Source organism: Hemicordylus capensis, chromosome 1 (genome assembly GCF_027244095.1).
Source record: "Hemicordylus capensis ecotype Gifberg chromosome 1, rHemCap1.1.pri, whole genome shotgun sequence".
Classification (NCBI taxonomy): domain Eukaryota; kingdom Metazoa; phylum Chordata; class Lepidosauria; order Squamata; family Cordylidae; genus Hemicordylus; species Hemicordylus capensis.
In genome coordinates, this window is record NC_069657.1 from 66,565,703 (window position 1) to 66,580,271 (window position 14,569).

At 40.1% G+C, this 14,569-nt stretch overlaps 1 protein-coding gene across 2 annotated transcripts in view; it reads right to left on the minus strand.

Moving 5' to 3' along the window:
- FMN1 (formin 1) overlaps positions 1 to 14,569 on the minus strand; it is a 180,254-nt gene that overhangs the window by 51,945 nt on the left and 113,740 nt on the right. For both annotated transcript variants that reach the window (XM_053285241.1, XM_053285240.1), the window contains 2 exons: positions 11,800 to 11,859; positions 8,336 to 8,456 (listed from right to left, as the gene is read on the minus strand). In XM_053285241.1, the coding sequence (XP_053141216.1) occupies positions 8,336 to 8,456; positions 11,800 to 11,859 (181 nt within the window). The remainder of the gene's footprint in view (positions 1 to 8,335; positions 8,457 to 11,799; positions 11,860 to 14,569) is intronic.

A 14,569-nucleotide genomic window follows, 5' to 3' on the forward strand; every position in this document is an offset into this window, starting at 1 on the left:
TTATTTCTACTGGTTGATATGCTGCACAATCCAATGGGGGCATTTCCAATGCACCTGAGTTGCTGCGCATGTGAAAGACAGTCCCAGTGGTGTTGTGAAGGTGGGTAGAACATGGGTACTTCCGCAATGCATCATATATTGAAAACAATGGAAGTAGCATGATGCAAGTGCCTGCACACAGTTTTAGGCTGCTACACAACTATCTGCCTGTGCAACACCACTGGGGCTGGCTTTCACAAGCACAGCAGCTCCAGAAGGTCACACATGCTGGCATTGGATTAAGCAGCATGTTGGCCACTATTGTTGTTGTAGGCTGCTTTGTGTATTTTTAAAACATAGAAGAGTGGCCTAAAATATTTTATATAAATATTGGGCTATCTGTCAAACCACAGTGGAACATTGATCTTTTTTACTAAGCTGTCCAGAAACAATCACAGAAACGGTTGAACATACTTGAAACTATACCGCGAGGTAGTCAGATGTCTATAACTGCACTCAGAGTATAAGTTCTCAACACTTACTCACATGAACACCCACTTAGACAAACATGAGCAAGAGGAAGATCTCAAAAAAGTATAACATGACATGTGAGTGGGATTTAGCTGATGAGACTTAAGCTTTTAAACTGTGTATTTAAGTCCATTCTTTTCAATGGGACATAGCTATTCTTTTTCTGCATTGCACCTTGAATGTATTATGACAAAGTTATGGTGGCAAGTTGATGACACAAGGTTCTCTGACAGAAACTGCAACATTATAGTTGAAGTACCCATGTACAACTGCATCTCAGGTTGTTATCATTTCTGAAATGTCATTATTTTTAATGTATAATAATATACATTATTATATGTAATTAGTTTTTAAATATTGTGTTGTGAAACAAATGCCAACTTATGCTGTTCACTTTATGCCAGTGAAATCTTTGGAGGTTTCCTATTGCTATAAAAATGGCTTGTTTTCAGGAAAAGGAGGGTACTTTCATTTAAATTGTTTTAAGGGTGATCTATTCTGGTCAGTGCCACTAATGTATATGAAACCAATATTTTTTGTCCTTGACTATTTCTTCAGTTTTTACCTAAGCAATTTAAAAAAAAAGTTTCATCTTGGACATTATCAGATTTTTTGTTTTAGTTGACACTGTATCTGCAAATTCCCAAGTGAAAGAACCCCGGTAAAGTGCATGGAATGTGATATATCTCTATCAAAAGGATGAAAATATCAGTGGCCTCATCTGTGTTTGAACTCTTGGTTCCATAGCGTCTAGGAATTTAAAACTGGAGACTTAGAGGAGAAAGTCATTTACTCTGGCATGTAGAGTTGATCTGGATTCTTAGCTTCTACCTTTTTATTTTATTTTAGAGATTAACAACATCATTTCAAGTATGATAAAGTGGACTGTAGTCCAGACTTTAAAGTGCCACAAGACTTATTTTTGTTGTTGCTGCAACAGATTAACATGGCTATACTTCTGGAAGTTGACTTCACTTCTGTGACTCTCTTCTGTCATAATTTCTGAATTTGCTTATCTGATGTGAAAAAGCCATTAGAAGAAATATTTCCTTGTTCGAATATGAGAATGTCACCATTTTTAAAGCTTTGTTTCAACTCATTCATTAATGTTTGCTTTCTCTGGGCGTTTTCCACACAGCAGGCTTTACCTCGAGTTTGAAGTTACCCCAAAGAACAGATGCAAAAAGTGGATTTTTAAACCCTGGATACAGAGGTGCACCTAGGTCATTTTGGAGCCTGGACCTAAAGGCCTTTGGAGGGCCCCCCTCCCCTGCAAATTAAGCATCATCATGCTCGGCCAGGTGACCACGCCACCTGGGACAGACTAAAGAGGATTTGGGGGGCCCCAGGGGCTGTGGAGGCCCTGGACTTTGGTCCGGAAGTCCAGGGTTAATATCCCCTCTGCCTGGATATAAATCAGGCTAAACTCTAACACGCAATGAAAAACCCAAATTGTGTGTGAAGTGTTGCCTGAAAGCTCGCCAGGACTTTGGGGTAAATCTGGCCAATATGTGAATGCATATCTTCCATTCCAGAGGAGATGCGAGCTAAAAGACTTGTGTAAAAAATGCCTTGGTTATGTAAATTACCTCTACTATTTAAAAATCAAACTAATGTTTATTTGAATATCTAGACTAATAGACATTAGTTTAGACATTCAAATAAATATTAACGTATTGATCTTTTAAAGGATCCAGTATTTTAGAATACTCTCAAATGTACTCTAAAACAGTAACATACACAATAGCTTGAAAACATATAGACTCTAAACATTACTACAATCACAATTACCTCCCAAACTCTATATATCCATAATACATTCAAATCTGGTTAATATTGCCTAAATAATTTATATATGAAAGACTTTCCTGGATAGCTGTACTTATCCTTTCTTAGCACCATTTTTGCAAATCATATCTGTTTTAGGCTTTCACTCATATTTTGCCAGCAGCCAAAACTTTTAATGGCTCCTACAGAGGCTCATCAGATACAATAGTTTATTCAGTTAATACATGATATGTAAAATTGTCTACAGAAGAAAACAATACTCATGTGAAAAAGTAAGTAACCATCTGCCATCACCATACAAAGTATGTCTGACTGCATGTATGCTTGCAACTGAGACACAGTCACTCCTGGCAGTTAGGGCTAGCAACCCTGACACACCGTAAGCAGATGTCACAGGTACTAACAACATGGTTTCGAGAGTGAGCCCCTAAAGGGGATCCTAGCCAATGCTTCGAGTTGTGTGTGAATATACTTAGAGCCAATTCATATTCCAGTTTAATTAACTCCCCGCCACCAAACTTAATAACCCATAACCAAGTGTCTCCCCCTCCACCAAAAAAATTTTAAATGAGTAGTTGCTCCTTAAGCTTTCCCTGTGTCTGCACCCCTGATGCCAGCCCTGGGTGGGTTGTGGGGAGGCACTTACATTCTAACAAACATGCACGTAAATAGCACCTCCAGGCATGCAGCTCTGTCAGTTCTTTTGGTTGCCGGGCTGGGCATGAACTCAAACATCTCAGATCATGTGAGGGTGAACCCTGAAGGATGGGGACATTCACTGCTGCTGCTGTGCCCAACACTGCACAGTAAGCCTAGGTGTTGGGCCCTATCCCTAGCAAGCCTACCAGGCACAGTGGACAGCTGTGGATAATGTCCTCCTTCAGTGTGCTGTGCCATTTTGATTTCCCAGATGTCCCAGCCTCCTGATACAAAATTAGCATAAGAACTTAAGAACAGCCCAGGTGGATCAGGCCGAAGGCCTATCTCGTCCAGCATCCTGTTTCACACAGTGGCCCACCAGATGCCTCTGGGAAGCGCACAGGCAAGAGCTGAGGGCATGCCTCCTCTCTCTATACACTGTGTGAAAAAGTTCTTCCTTTTGTCAGTCTGAAATTTCCAACTTTCAGTTTCATTGGATGACCTCATGAAAGGGATAAAAATTTCTCTCTGTCCACTCTTTCTACTCCATGCATAATTTTATACACCTCTATCATGTCTCCCCATAGTTGTCTCTTTTCTAAACTAAAGAGCCCCAGATGCTGTAACCTTGCCTCATAAGGAAAGTTCTCCAGGCCCCTGATCATTTTGGTTGTCCTCTTTCTGGCTGTTTCCTGCACTATTTAAAGTTATTAAAAGTGAAGTATGTTTCAGAATAAATGCAATTAAGGCATATAGAATATTATACACTGCACAAGGCAAATAAACTGGTATTCTAGGGGTGTATCTGCATTTCTTTCCAATATTTGGTAAAATAATTAGTCAGAGTAGAAAACTAAAGAAGCCTGTAATATAAACAATTTTTAAAATGTGAATTACAGCAAATTCAGTGGTCATCCACTTTTTTCTGTCTTCTTTTTGAAGACAATCACTTTTAGCAATCACTAAAATAATTAGCATGTCAAGGTCTTGAAGCATAGCCAGCAAGAGTGAAATGTATGGCACCAGGATTACACCCTACTTGTCTATTTGAAAAATAGAAGATCAAGCACAGATTGCATTTCAGCACAAACTAGCACGAGGGAGGGCAGGATAAGGGTTTTACAGAGTCAAGAGATGAGAGGAGATAGAGCATTCATGTATGCCAAGGCTGAATAAATAACAACTGATACTTCCTTACCACAGTTGACCTTTGAACCTTTTTTTAGGTGACTATGATCTAATTCAGCCATATCTAACTGGAAGAATAAATTATTTTGTGGTGACTTTTATTGTCCTTCTCTGAAGAGAACCATCTTATTCAACTATCAAGATGTCAAATGTCACCAAAACTTGGTGTGGACAGGACAGAAAAAAATGATGGTTATACATACAAAAATTATTGCTCATTCTTAAAGCAGTAGTTTTAATTATCATTTTATGACTGGCACCCAGTCTGTTTAATGTTGCTGATGTATGCTATCTAAAACATCAGCAAAAACCATTTCACTTGCCCATCCCTTGCAATGAAGTCACAGCAAATAAGACATCAGCAACATTAAATGAAAGGTTCACCAAGGGGAAATGTCATTTTATGGTTTCTTATCTGGCCATCAGGAAGCTGCAAAATCATGGTTAAAATTACTGATTTAAGGATGATGAATAACCTCTATAGAGATGACAATTATTGTTCTTTCCTGTTTTTCTAAGCAGAATTTTTATTTTATATTAACAAGTAAATAAGATGAAATTATTATCTTCAAGGTAGAGCAACAGAAGTTATTTGCCTGAACTAATTATTATTATTAATTATTAATTATTATTAGTAATTATTATAATTATTAGTAATAACCATTACTAATTATTAGTTATTTGCCTGAACTAAGAGACTTTGAGGAACATTTAGCTAAAAGTATCAAGGGGAATAACAAAAACTTCTTTAAATACATCAGATGCAGGAAACCTGCCAGGGACGCGGTTGGACCATTAGACAATGAGGGAGTGAAAGGGATTATTAAGGAGGATATGGAGGTTGCAGAAAAGCTAAATGAGTTATTTGGGTCCATCTTCACGGCAGAGGATACTGAGCATATACCTGTTCCTGAACCAGGCTTTTTGGGGACAGAGGCTAAAGAACTGAGTCAGATAGAAGTGACAAGAGATTATGTTCTAAACTGTCTGGAAAAACTAAAAACTAGCAAATCGCCAGGGCTGGCATCCATCCAAGAATTCTCAAAGAACTCAAATGTGAAATTGATGACTTCCTTGCTAAAATATATAACTTATCCCTGAAGTCAGGCTCTGTACCAGAGGACTGGAAAGTAGCAAATGTAACACTGATTTTTAAAACGGGATTCAGGGGTGATCCAGGAAATTACAGGCCAGTTAGCTTAATGTCCGTTCCAGGCAAATTGATGGAAAGCATCCTCAAGGATAACATGGTAAAGCACATAGAACAGGCCCTCCTGGGAAAGAAACAGCATGGCTTCTGCAAAGGTAAATCTTGCCTCACAAGGCTTTTGGAGTTCGTTGAGAATGTCAACAAGTGTGTGGATCAAGGTGATCCAGTTGATATAGTATACCTGGACTTCCAAAAAGCTTTAGACAAAGTTCCTCATCAAAGACTCCTGAGGAAACTAAGCAGTCATGGGATAAGGGGACAAGTACATGTGCGAATTGCTAACTGGTTGAAAGACAGGAAACAGAGGTTAGGGATGAATGGAGAGTTTTCACAATGGAGGGAAGTAAGAAGTCGGGTCCCCCAGGGATCTGTACTGGGACCGGTGCTTTTAATTTATTCATAAATGATCTAGAAGTAGGGGTAAGCAGCGAGGTGGCCAAATTTGTAGATACCAAACTCTTTTGGGAAGTGAAATCCACAACGGATTGTGAGGAGCTCCAAAATGATCTCTCCAAACTGGGTGAGTGGGCGACAAAGTGGCAAATGCGGTTCAGTGTTGGCAAGTGTAAAGTGATGCACACTGGGATGAAAAACCCCAACTTAAGTATACGCTGATGGGATCTGAGCTGTCGGTGACTGACAAGGAGAGGGATCTTGGGGTCGTGGTGGACAGCTCTTTGAAAGTGTCAACTCAATGTGCGGTAGCTGGGAAAAAGGCCAATTCCATGCTAGGGATCATTAGGAAGGGGCTTGAAAATAAAACTGCTAATATTATAATGCCCTTATACATAACTATGGTGCGGCCACACCTGGAGTACTGTGTACACTTCTGGCCACCACATCTTAAAAAGGACATTGTAGCACTGGAAAAGGTGCAGAAGAGGGCAACCAAGATGATCAGGGGCCTAGACCACCTTTCTTATGAGGCAAGGCTACAACACCTGGGGCTATTTAGTTTAGAAAAAAGATGACTGCAGGGAGACATGACAGAGGTCTATAAAATCATGCATGGTGTGGAGAAAGCGGATGGAGAGAAATTCTTCTCCCTCTCACATAACACTAGAACCAGGGGTCATCCCATGAAATTTATTTCCAGGAAATCTAGGACCAGCAAATGGAGGTACCTTTTCACACAATGCATAATCCACTTGTGGAATTCTCTGCAACAAGATGTTGTGACAGCCAACCACCTGGATGGCTTTAAGAGGGGTTTGGGTAACTTCATGGAGGAGAAGTCTATCATCGGCTATTAGTTGGAGGGCTATAGGCCACCTCCAGCCTCAAAGGCAGGATTCCTCTGAGTACCAGTTGCAGGGGAGTAACAGCAGGAGAGAGGGCATGCCCTCAACTCCTGCCTGTGGCTTCCAATGCCATCTGGTGGGACACTGTGCGAAACAGGATGCTGGACTAGATGGGCCTTGGGCCTGATCCAGCAGGGCTGTTCTTATGTTAATTCCCACCTGTTCCATATGTGTTTTTCCCCTATTACAGACCTCTTTTTCCTTTAGCCCTCATTGAACAGGCAGAAAGCTGTGCATGCACTTGGTTGCATAAAGATCCCAGATTAGGTTGTGATCTATGTGTCCTAGAATAAACTTTAGAACATCTCAAGTTTCTTCTGCTGGACAATAAAGCTGTGATACAGATTAGTTTATGCATAAATCAGGCACTGCACATGCAGCTGAAGTTTCCTTTGAAGTTTTCTCTGCAGTACCTCCCTCTGGCAAAGAGACAAGTCACTGTCAGTTTAATATAGGGCTTACCTCTTTGTTGGTAGAATCTGAAGCTCTTCTAACAATCTGTGAGAAGAGCCTCTTCCGGGTCTGTGGGAAGAGCGGGCTTAGCCTTCTCTCCCCACAGACAAGCAGCCACTTGTAGCTGGGTGGCTGGATCAGCCGTCCACATGGCTGCCGGCTCTGTCATGGAACTGGCGAGGGCTGTGGGTCCGGGGGCTACGGGTCCTGGAGAGATCCCCGAGCCAGGGAGGCAGCTTGCAGACTCCCGGTTGGGGGTCTACTTGTGTGTTGCAGCGCACCGTGGAGACACACCCGCAACGAAATCAGGTTAACAGAGATCTTGCTCCGTTAACCTCATTTAAAGGGAGGGTGTTTCAGGTTGGCTAGCTGCCTTGTGAGCACCAGGCTAGCCCGTGAGCCCAGTGGTTCCCACGATCTATGGAAAGCGGGCTAAGCTCCCTTAGCCCACTTTCCGTGGATTGTGGGAGTAGCCTCTCTATCTCTGTTCTGCATACATTATATTTAGTTGCATGAACATTATTTTCAATGTGGCCAAAATGCTTATTTTATTGTATACTGCTATTAACATTCAAAATTGTTCTCATGGTTACTAAACCGATGTTACAGTTCTGACAAACTACAAACTATATAACAACAACAACTATTTATATACCGCTTTTCAACAAAAAAGTTTCCAAAGCGGTTTACATAGAGAAATAGTAAATAAATAAATAAGATGGATCCCTGTCCCTGAAGGGCTCACACTCTAAAAAGAAACATAAGATAGATACCAGCAACAGTCACTGGAGGTACTGTGCTGTGGCTGGATAGAGCCAATTACTCTCTCCCTGCTAAATAAAGAGAATCACCACATTAAAAAGGTGTCTCTTTGCTACAGACGTAAGTATTTATGTTACTAGGGTTACCCAATTCATGGTTACAGTCACAGCCCCAGATAAATTAGAGGAAATTTCCTAATAAGTCAAACATGTTTCTTCAAGATTTATTTTGGAACTAGAAAACGCAAGTTGATATGAAGTAAAGTGTTTGTCACTAGTTTTGCTTGACCATTCAATAACATTATATTTGTGTTTGTCATTAGGAACAGAACAAGCACTATGAACTTAAACAGTGGGCTGCAACCCTACATACACTTACTTGTGTGTAAGCTCCATAGAACTCCATGGGACCTACTTTCAGTGAAATATGTAGAGGACTAAAGCCTTAAAGGCACATTTTAAAATGGTGCCCAATTTTCATTTACCTTCTAGATCTCTCTTCAGTTTTCTTAAGTCCTTTGTTAGATCTTCAAACTTAACTTGAGATGCCTGGAAGAAATCTTGTGGTTCTGGTAGAGGAAACACACTCTTGTCTGTTCCTGCTTCCTAAACAAGAAAGGAAAAACTAGTACTTATTAAAATGCCAGTTCTTTGGAAACAAACTATGGAAACAAAGTCATGCTCCTTGAGTATAAATATGAATACATAATACCAAATCACAGGTGTATTTCCTGAAAATGGTTACACATGGCCTAAAATAAAGGTGTTATTGATTGACTAGCCTCCAGGGCCATTTCAGTTTCCAAAATATTACATAAAACAGCAGAAATGACAAATCCCAGTTTCTACTCAATACCAAATGCACATTACTTAAATAATACCTGTGTAAAGCAAAGCAATAAACTTATTATTATTACATTTATATCCCGCTCTTCCTCCAAGGAGCCCAGAGTGGTGTACTACATATCTGAGTTTCTCTTTCACAACAACCCTGTGACGTAGGTTAGGCTGAGAGAGAAGTGACTGGCCCAGAGTCACCCAGCTAGTTTCATGGCTGAATGGGGATTTGAACTCGGGTCTCCCCGGTCCTAGTCCAGCACTCTAGCCACTACACCATGCTGGCTCTAATAGGCTTGAGAGACAACCAAAGTTGCTTAAAATAAAAATTTCTTCTGTGTTTCATATAATTTACAGAACATACAATGTACAGTTTATACACATATTTAAATGATCCACATAGCAAAAATTATTTAGTCTTCTATAGAATACCATGGTATTCATAGATTGAAATTTTAATGAAGTAAATGAATTTCTCAATCTGTAATTAGCAACTTGAGATAGTAGATAATCTGGCTTTTACCCTCCACTACATACAGCTTACAAACTGCTCATTCTCTAAATGCCTGCCTACAGGCAGTAATGAGCTGGATGAGGGAGAACAAACTGAAGCTGAATCCAAGCAAGACAGAGGTGCTCATTGTGGGGGCTCAGAATCTGAGTTCAAGCATGTCTAATGGAAATGTCTAATGGAAAATTTCATAAATTCTTCCCTTGCCTATCTATGCATTCATTTCCTTCCCCTTTGTCTGTTGTTTCCCTTGTGTTACTATCTAGATTGTAAGCCCCTCAAGGCAGGGACCATTTCTGTATTTGTAAAGCAGAACATTCATGTGGCACTATATGAATATATGAATGGATAAATAAATAAACAAGCAAATAAATAAATTACATCTCTCTCTCTCTCTCTTACTTTTCAACAAAAATTTCAGAAAGTGATTAGGCAAAGGGATTTTTATATTTGGCAAACAGACCTTGTAGACAACCCCATTTAATTGTTTATAACAATAGTTTGTATGTAAAAGCACTAAGCTGGCTAGAACATTGATCCTTAGGTATAATCATATATGGTCTGAAAAGCAGATTGCTACTTCCCACCTGACAGTGGGTGGGGAAATACTTGTCTTTCATCAAAAGAACTGCATAGATCTGGAAGTAATAAACTTTTGACTCTTGATTCAAGAACGTATCGGGCCATCTGTTGCTCAAAATTGTTGATTTCTGAATAAATCGATCTTTGTCTATGTACTATCATTGAAAATCAGCCTAATTTTTCAGTCCTTCAGTCCTTTTCTCCCTTTGTAATGTATTTAGAATCAGGGTTAAGATATACAATGCCCAACTGAAATTAGCATATGCTAATGATATGATTTCATTATATCTCAATAAAGCACTACATTAAAGATTTGAAATGCTTCTTAAACCCAAGAAACACACAGCTTTTTGTTAATTATGACTAAAACTGCATTACCTAGCATATTAAGGGGATAAATTATAAGCATCCATTACTCTGGTCTATGACTGTAATAAAGTAAAGTATGTAAGCAACCATTGCAAGCAGCATTTATTCAAGTGACAGTGCACATAGGAACAGGTTTCCACACCCCACACAGAGACTTTTCTTAAATACCTAAAGGTTTATGAAGAGAAATAAATGATTGTTTTAACATTTCACTGATGCCCTAACGTATGTTTCAAAATAGCACAACAAAAAAGTTCAAAACAAAAAGCATGTGATGTATTTTTATACCTAATGGCGCAGTGGGGAAGTAACTTGCCTAAGGAGCAAGAAGCTGCTGGTTTGAATCCCAGCTGCTATGTTTCCCAGACTATGGGGAACACCTATATTAGGTAGCAGTGATATAGGAAGATGCTGAAAGGCATTATCTCATACTGCATGGGAGATCGCAATGGTGAACCCCTCCTGTATTCTATCAAAGACAACCACAGGGCTCTGTGGTTGCCAGGAGTTGACACTGACTCGACCAAGAGTGGAGCCAGCTGAATGGCAGCCTGGGTCCGGCCCTACCCAGCGGCCCTGCAAACAACGTCCCATGCATGTGAAGTCACACACATGGAGCAAGGCTTGGGCTCCGTAAGAGCCCCAAGGCAACTCCCCTACGCCCAGGCTCACTCTGCTCTTTCATTTCAGGCAGTTTTTGCTGTCTGAAAGCTTCTATTTCCCTTTCTCTCCCTCCATCAAGGTAGAAAGCTCTCTATTTCCTCTATTTCCTGTCTGAAAGCCTCTATTTCCCTTTCTCTCCCTCCATCGAGAGAGAGAAATGGAAATAGCTTTCTTCCAGGCAGCAAGCGCTGCCTGAAATGACAGGGCAGAGCTGGCTTGGGGCTCACCGGAGCCTGGGAGGTGGGGAGTTCACTTGGGGCTCTTACGGAGCCTGAGCCATGCCTCCCTACGGGCTTCAGCAGCACTTACCATTGGGGGCCCAGGTTCTTTGAACCTGTTCGCACAATAGTAGCTACGCCCCTGGACTCGACGACTCAACTTTACTTTATACTGTAATGCTAAACTAGAGATTAAACTGCAGGCTAGCAACCAGGAAAATTTCAAGCTTTGGTCAAACCTGAATAAAATTAAATGGCGAAAAAGGATTAGACACTATTCATTGACTATCTCAAAATGATAGCAGAACGTAAGGATATCTGCCAAGGGGACCCAAACTGTCCTCTCAACACAAAGCTATAATCTTAAGACTGAATAGTATCCCAGGAACAAAAGGAAAGAATGGAGAAGAATAAATTATGCTTCAGCTATTTTATTTAGGGAAGTCTTTACATCCCTTCAATTCACTTTCATTAACTTATTTTAAACATGTTGCCCATCAAAAGAGACCCAGCATGGAGGAGCTCCCCATTCTCCTCGTTAAGAAGGGAAACATGCACAGCAGGAATGGCCCCGCCCACAATCTACAACAGTTCTCAATGGGTCTACAACAGTTCTCAATGGGCTTAAGTGTGCTTAACTCTGTGATGGATTTTGGCCCCTGAGTACCTGAAGCAGGAAGTTATGTGTGAACAGAAATCATTTCATTCTGTGGAAACAATGAACTATCATACTATACAGTACAACAGCTGATATAACAAAATGATTTACCTTGTCACAATGGCGTAGATAATATATCACAACGTAATCCACAAGATTGATGCCAGTATCCTGAATGGGGGTAAAAAATCCATATGAGACTGGGAAACGTCCATAGAGGAGGCATCAGAACAGTTTTCAGAAAACTCTACTTCAGTTCACAATATCAGCTTGTAAATCTCATTTAGTTGCAACTCACATGACTGAAGTCATACACATACAAGTTACGATGAATATAACTTGATATAAGATAATGAGTGCCCCCTGCTTTTTTTAAAAAAATTGCAGCTGTGTAAGCTTTATTTTTGGTTGCTGTTTACCACCCTGGGGTCTTAGGACAAGGGGTGGTATAAAATTGAAACACATTTCAAATAATAATTATTACAAACAGTTTAATCATATTTTATTTGACAGGATTCAGACTGTCATTCTTGAACAAGCACTTCTGAAATAAATGAGACAAATTAATGGAACTTAGTCATTACTAACTAAATCTATAGCCTTTTAAATATATCATCTGTCTTATCCCACCAAACTCAGAGTGTAAAACCTTTTAAAAACAAGAGTATTATTTTGTAGATAATAGTGATTATAATATAATAAATGAAAAAATATATAAAAACATACAATTCAAAAATATCTAACTGAGCACTAATTTACTTGTTATTTTTGTAGCTTGATTGTCACCATAATATCACTTTCTGATGGTCATCTCCCATATCATACTGAGACTGTGCAAACATTTCCATCATGTCAATCCGCTGGATTGCATAGTTATTACCCATGCATCTCAATGGGGAATACACCAATATATGAATACCTATATTATCCAGACAACTTATGCAATCAAGCTTTTACACCTTGTGAATGAGATGTGAGAGCCAACCACATTATTAAATTGCAGTGGTGTTTATTTTTAGGTTGTTTTTCTTGAAATTTTAGTATTGCTTGTTGCTAATCACCCTGGGGTCTTAGGACCTAAGAACATAAGAAAAACCCTGCTGGATCATGCCCAAGGCCCATCTAGTCCAGCATCCTGCTTCTGACAGGATGGCCCACAAGATACCTCTGGGAAGCCCACAGGCAAGAGCTGAGGGCATGTCCTCTCTTCTACTGCTACTCTCCTGCAAATTGTCTCTCAGGCTAGAGGTGGCTAATATTTCTATTCTATTCTATTCTATTCTATTCTATTCTATTCTATTCTATTCTATTCTATTCTATTCTATTCTATTCATTTTTACATTTATATCCTGCTCTTCCTCTGAGGAGCTCAGAGCAGTGTGCATGCTTTTTTTATCCTCATAACAACCTTTTGAGGTAGGTTAGTCTGAGAGATACATGACTGGCCCAGAGTCACCCAGTGAGTTTCATGGATGAATGGATATTCAAACTCAGGTCTTCTTGTTCCTAGTCCAATACTCCAACCACTACCCTCAGACTAGTAGCCATTGATAGACCTGGTCAGTATAAAAATAAATAAATAAATAAATATAAAATAAACCATGGGCAAATGACTTTATTAACAACCAAGCCCTAAATGTTGCAATGTGGCATCTCTATCTCAATCTAGCTATCATTCGGAGTACAAACAGCCCTAGCTACAAGATAAAGAGCAAGGACCTGAGCTTACGATCCAACATTCCAATGCTAAAGTGCATAAGAAACCCAGCACTGATTAAACCAGGCAACCAATTTGTTTGTTACTGGGCAAAGAAGCACCTTTTACAATGCTCTTTCTCTTATATTTAGCCAGGGAGGGGCATCCTTGCTCAGTCCAGCATAGTGCACCTAGCAGTGGCTGTTTATAGTGTCTCCTCTGAGTTTCATCTTAGATTCCCTGTGAGCCCCATTGGGACAGGGAGCCATCTTCTAAATCCTTTTGCTGTGTAAACTGCTTTGTGGACCTCTTTTGTTGTTGTTGAAAAGTGGTGTAGAAATATTTTTAATAATAATACCAGTCGTGTGGCATTGATAATCAGCACTGTTACTTGCCCCTTACCACTCCCGCTATGCATCAGTGTCCCATGATGATTAATTTAGTAGCAGGAAATCAGGAGATAACAGGGGAGTAGCAAGGTTGGAGTGGACCCAGAGACAAGATTTTAAAATGCCCGCCCCCCTGAAGCTCAGCTCATGAAGTAAAGAAATCTTACATGAGGCTGAATAGTAGTAACAAAAATCATAGTAAAGTTTATATATATAAAACCTATGTGCCACAATAGAACATCATGCTAAATTATTTTTTAAATGTGGATGTTGCTAGTCATTTAATGGTACTAGAGAAAGAAATGCTGTTCTGGTAGCTCCAGGTCTTAACACTGACATCAATTTCGGAGGATGAATACAACTGAAGGAAGCCCAGGCAAGTGCGTGGCTGGCGGAGTCAGTCATGTGACTTGCCTCTGGGGGGCTCCCCAAGGCAGTGGGCCCCCAAGACAACTGTCTCCCCTTGCCCTATTATAGTTATGCCCCTGGGAGATAAGGCAGGATGGAGACAGTTTGCATGGTCGTTCCACTGCATTAATTCTTAAGTTACTTTGGGACTTGCTGGGCCTACAGAGGCTGATCAACTACCCTACACTGGCAGTAAGAGGATGGTGGGAAGTGTTTACTTCAAAAGCCAAGTAAGCTTTCTTTACCAGATCCAGGCATCAAGCCAAATATAGGCCATCATGCCATAAAGAGGCCAGAGCTTCTGCAGTTATTAAGGATTAGTACAATTGGGCTGACCATTTTTAAAGGTAAGTCAGTATTGGGGATATGTAACACAAGTCACCTTAAG